Genomic DNA, 5621 nt, shown 5'->3' on the forward strand with positions numbered 1-5621 from the left:
TGGGTAAAAAATATACATACTTTTAAACGGGCAGAGCCAGCCCACACGATAACCTTCACAGTGTCGTGCCTGTGACTGGAATTCGCGTCTCTGGGCTGTGGCAACCGCTTCAAGAGTCTGAATTACTTGCTGTTGCTTCAGTGTCAGGCTTGATGCCAACCCTGTGAGCTTTGGCTATTTTATTCACGCTGCAATTAGTTCAAATCATATATCCCGAAAAGGCCCCAAAATAGGAGAGAAAATGCATTTTCAAGTGTCTGTGTCACATGGAAACTACGTATACTTCATAATGAAATAACCAACATAAGCATCCTGTGTGCGGTGACTCACACAAACAATCGGAACAGTGGAAAGAACACAGACTCCACAGTCAGACTTGAGTCCAAGTTCCAGCAACCTGTTGAATCGTAAACACGCTGCCTTCGTGGGTAAGGACCAAATGAGCGCCCTCGGAACAGCCAACAAGACACGAAGAACCTCAGGAGCTTCGACAGGTCCTCACCTCTGTACATGGCAAGACAAGAAACCCGCCAACTCTGTGCACGACCAAACCTCAAAAACCATTCTGAAAGTCTATCGACTAGGACTGAGGGCTATGAAATTAATAAATGTACGTATAAATCTAGATAACACTTAAATGTATAAGTTTACTTATTTCCTTTCAAGGCCCAACATAAGTCAAATATCTCAGTGCTTATAAGGACGTCTGATCTCTGCTTGTCAATTGCCTATTTTTTTTTCTCAAGCAACGGCAAATACAAATGGTTTTCCTAAAAAATCAGCTTTTAAAGCTTGTTATTTTTTACATGAGGAGCTGAGTATGATCCCAGCTCCATTTCATCAACCACTGTCAAATGGTGGGGAAGGCAAGTCTGAGGTTCCAAAAGCAGAGACTGGTCTCTCCTTCTGGTGCATTAGGATTTAAACCAAATTATTTCAATTATTCTTATTGAGAACCAAAGTTCTTCTAAAGATAAAGCATGGGATACGAATCTTAGGACTCAAACAGCCTCAAATGAGATTTAACTTCTACTTTATAACTAAACACAACACGAGTGGAGGTGTGCAAGGGGAGAGTTTCGGGCAGCATGAACTTACTCGGATGATGGAGCTTTACTCATTAAGTTATTAGTAACAGGTACACGCTGTACAGGGAAACTAGAAACATGAGAAGAAAATGTTAAAATAATTAAACACACAGAACTAAAATTAGCAAGAGAAAAGGACGATCACAGGGATGACCAGCAGGAGTCCTTGCAATAAAACACTGGAGAAAAAAAAGGGAAAAGGCAGGTCAGATCATCAAGGCTAAAACAGACACCGGGTAGGGAGCAGGCAGGACTGAAGAAACCAGGTGAGGGGAGCTCTGGGATGACAGGTAAAAGCACAGGCTTGGGAAGTTTGACGGCTCTGCGGTCAAACCCCTCTCTATTGCTTATCGCTTCTGTGACCCCGAGCAAGCTGCCCGAATCTCCAAACCTGGACTTCCTCAGCAGTACTAGGACATCAGCAGTGCCTACGTCATGGAGCTGTTGTGCAGACTGACTGAGCTAATCCATGGAGAGCGCTTAGCACAGGGCTTGGCACATAGTATGTGTTCAGTGAATGCCAGCTGTTATCAGTATTTAAATCCTGGCCTTGCCACTTGCTAGCCGTCTGACAGTGAATAAGCTGCATACCCTCACTGAGCTTCAAAAACCCCACAAACACAAATGAGATAAACACCTTTCCCCCGGGGTTGTGACAATTAAATAAGATATCCCACACATCTCGCACAGCCTACTACTGGCACGGAGCAAACTCGGCATGGAGAAATAGTTGTCACTGTTATCAATATTATCATTATTATCACATTGAGGAGGGTGCTGGAGAAGCACCTGAAGCTGAAGGAAGATTTCCTTTAACTAGGCTGAGCTAGTTCTATAACTGAAGACCACGCAGAGTTTTCCATGGTTCCTTTCAGCTGCAAAGTCCTGACCTCCCCAGGAGTATGGGTCAAAGAGACAACCACTTCAACTAAAGTGAGCACTTACCTGGAATTTCTGGGCCTCTGCTTGCTGATGGGCTTCTCTGGCTTTAGCAAGGGCAGCATTGAGCCCTTCGATTTCAGAGTTCAGTCCTTCAACCTGGGTGAAAATAAGGACCAAGTAGGCAACTGGGCTCCTTCTTTCCCTGCGCAGCCCGAATGTGTGTCCTGCTGAACGGAGTCGTGCTTGTGATTAAGGGCTTTGTAGTCGGAGAAGACCTGAAGCCAGGAAAGTGGGATTTCCAGTTTGGCTGTCTACTGGCTTGATGACTTCGGGCACGCGACTTAATCTCTTTGAGACTCAATTCCCTTGACTATAAAATGGGGACACCCCCCCCCCCCCTCACCCGACCACAGCACTGCTGGGTTAAACGAGGTGATGCTAATATAATGCCTGGCTCATGCTGCTAGTATTATTATTACTATCATCGTTATCATCACCATCACCATCATCCATAGAGATCACCCGCCCGACCACCTACCCTGGCTATTCCCAGAATTCCTCATCTTCTAGTGACTTTCTCCAATACCCCAGAGTCAGCCATCAACTACCATGGTCACACCCAGACTTTGCCAGCACCCACAACTGTTCCAGCACTGGGGCCTCTGCCTATCAAAGGTCTCCGACTTCAGCTGGACCCTAAACTCTTAAGACATGACACAAATTGTAACCACCGCTGTGAACCAGCTCTCTGCTGCTTGTGACACTGGCGATGGCTCAAACTCTCCTTTAGCTTCTTCAACACCAGCTTCCTGGTTAGCTTCGTAATTCTGCAACCCTCCCTTCCATCTCCTTGGTGCATTCCTCTTCCTGTACCCGGAACTCCGATGGCCCCTGCGGTCCAATTCCCAGCCTTCTTCTTTCCCGCTCTCCTTGGAAAAGTGGATCGACACTGAGAATTTGAATTCACAGCTGTTTAAGAGTGACTCCAAGATCTGCTCCCTCAGGCCTGAGCGCTTGCCAAGCTTCAGACTTGCAGATCTATCTGCCTCCAGATTCCTCGCAAAGTCAATACTTTCTAAAAGATTCACCACCGCCATCGCCATCCCCCGTCTCATCATCATCGCCATTTTCTACGCTTCTAACTGAATTGGCAGCATGACCATGTCCCCACTCATGCCAGTCAGAAGTCATCCTTGACTGCTCCTTCTCTCAACTCCTACATCAGTTCACCAAATTTCCTCAAATTCACTTCTAATTTTTAATAATTTAATTATTTCTAATTTTATTTCTTGAGTAAGTCCCACCTCTCCATTCTGACTTCTGATGACCACTGTCCTAATGCAGCCTTTCTGAACTAGGTGTCTCTCACCTCAGTTACTGGCCTCCATTCTCTCCCTCCTACAGTCCACTCTCTGGATACACCCAGAGACCTCTCCGAAATGCCACCGTGATCACGGTCCTCCTGCTGAAGAGCCTTCGGTGGCGTGCCGCCCAAGCAACAAAACACGAACGGGTCCACCAACACCAGCTGGCCCCTGGCGACCAGCCTCTTCTCTCACCTCACCTAAGTTCTACACTTGATGCTCTGACAACCTCAAACTGCTTCTGGTTCCCCAAAAACATACTGGACTCTTTCCCAACTCAATGCCTTGACCAGCGTTCTCCCCTCTGTACAAAATGGCCTCCCTGTCTCTGCCTCCTTTCCCAACCAACTCCTACTTTTCCTTTAAAATTCAGTTCAGATGCCTTCTCCTCGAAGTACCCCCTAACCCACAGACACATCCTAATCTGGGTAGGTCCCCTGCACTTCCACAGCCCCCTGGATCTCCCTCAATCACAGCACTGTCTTCTTCTCCACTAGGCTTGCAAGCAGAGCTGGGTTTTCTTCTCTGTTTCTGTGCCTAGCACAGTTATTGAGACATGACAGATCTGCTACACCAGTGACAAGAAAACAGCGTGGCATCATCAGCCATCAGCTTGGATCCCAAAGGCAACCACCCAGATGGCTACCTAACTGGCTCTAGCCATAGCCTTGCCTCCCACAGACTCCTTTAGCTCAATTCTCTGTTGCCTTTCAAAAGCTCAGACCCGCGTTGTCCAGTATGGTATCCACTAGCCACCTATGGCTACTGGGCACTTGAAATGTGGTTGGTCTGACTTAAGACGTCCTGGAAGCACATCTGGACTTCAGATTTTTTAAAATGTTAAATACTTCATTTTTACTTTTGTTTCATTGATTAGATGCTGAAATGATAATACTTGGCATACGTGTATTATTAAGTTAATTTCATTGCTTGTTTTTACTTCCTTTAATATGGTTACTAGGAAATTTTAAATTACATGCATCACTCACATGTTTACACTGGACAGTGCTGGGTCAGACACTCTAGAAAAACTTCTAACTGACTAAAGGACCCTTGTCCCACTCTCTATAGCCATCTCAGCTCTCGCATAAACTTTTTAGCTGAAGCTGAAAGTTCAGGGCAGGACAGGCCAGTCACAGAAGCGAATGAAGAAAAATCTGACTTGAGGTGTATCAGACGTACCTCTTTTTCCTTTGACTTTAACGCCATGGTTAGACCCTGAATGGCCTTATCCCTCTTTAAACTGTTTTTCTTTTCTGTAGCAATTTCTCTTTCCTTCTCTCTCAGGTCCTCCTGAAGTGCCTAAATTAGATTAGAAAAAGATTCACTAAGTTGATGTGTTCCAACCAAAATGCACTGTAAATATATCTTTAAGAGCACACTCAAATGCAGTTATTCTATCTTATTCCTGTCAACCTGTGATTAATGTTTCCAAGTAGAGCTGAACGCAGCGGCGTCGGCTCCGAGTTACAGTGCTACTGCTCACGGCAACGGGGCTGGGTGAAAGGAAGGAGATCAGAGCAGTTAAGACGATGACAGCTATTCCCATGGGAAGGGCTCCAGTGCCTTCTGGAATCTGAATACAGTCACATCAGAGCCTTTGAAACCGTACCAGGTTATTTGGGGGAAATAACAGATCATTAATTTCATTCCTTAATGTTACAAAAGCGAGCAGAGAATTTGGTTTGATGGAAACTGAACATATACATTTATAGTCTGAGTTCATTTCTAAAGATAATCGCCGCTGCCTGCCTCCCAGGCTGTCGTGAGGATGAGAGATAATGGACATGAAAGTGCTTTCTGAGCTGGCAGGCGCTATACAAACGCCGGCAGCTGCGACTAAGGGACCGTGGAGCACCGGCTTTGGGATCAGACTGGCAAGTCTGAATCCTTGCGATACTTTTTCTGAGCTACGTGTCATTGGGTAAGGGACCTCACCTCTCTGGGCCTCACGTGACACATCTGCAAAATGGGAATGCCTATTTCACAGTTATTGTAAAGATCGAGAAACCCCCTCTCCACTGCCTAAAGTCTCACTGGCAGACAGTAGCAGTCAATGAATGACAGCATTGTCACACAGAATTATCTTCTGCACTCGGAATAAAGCAAGAGGCAAGGATAAGTCTTCAATAAATTTTTAAAAATTGTATCAACATACCTGGATCCTCTCTTCAAAGCGATCTCTCTCCTTCTGGTGGTCCATTTGTGCAGCCTAAGAAAAGGCATTAATTGGTGCCCAGAAGGTACCCACAATCCAACAGCTTTCCCAGAACAATCAGAATGAGCA

At 45.7% G+C, this 5621-nt stretch overlaps 1 protein-coding gene across 1 annotated transcript in view; it reads right to left on the reverse strand.

Annotated features, from left to right (window-relative positions):
• Positions 1-5621, reverse strand: part of CDK5RAP2 (CDK5 regulatory subunit associated protein 2) — a 169843-nt gene that overhangs the window by 117751 nt on the left and 46471 nt on the right. The window contains 1 exon segment of the mRNA XM_011360968.2: positions 2034-2126. Coding sequence (XP_011359270.1) covers positions 2034-2126 — 93 coding nt within the window.

The sequence above is a fragment of the Pteropus vampyrus genome, unplaced genomic scaffold, assembly GCF_000151845.1.
Source record: "Pteropus vampyrus isolate Shadow unplaced genomic scaffold, Pvam_2.0 Scaffold61, whole genome shotgun sequence".
NCBI classification, from domain to species: Eukaryota; Metazoa; Chordata; class Mammalia; order Chiroptera; family Pteropodidae; genus Pteropus; species Pteropus vampyrus.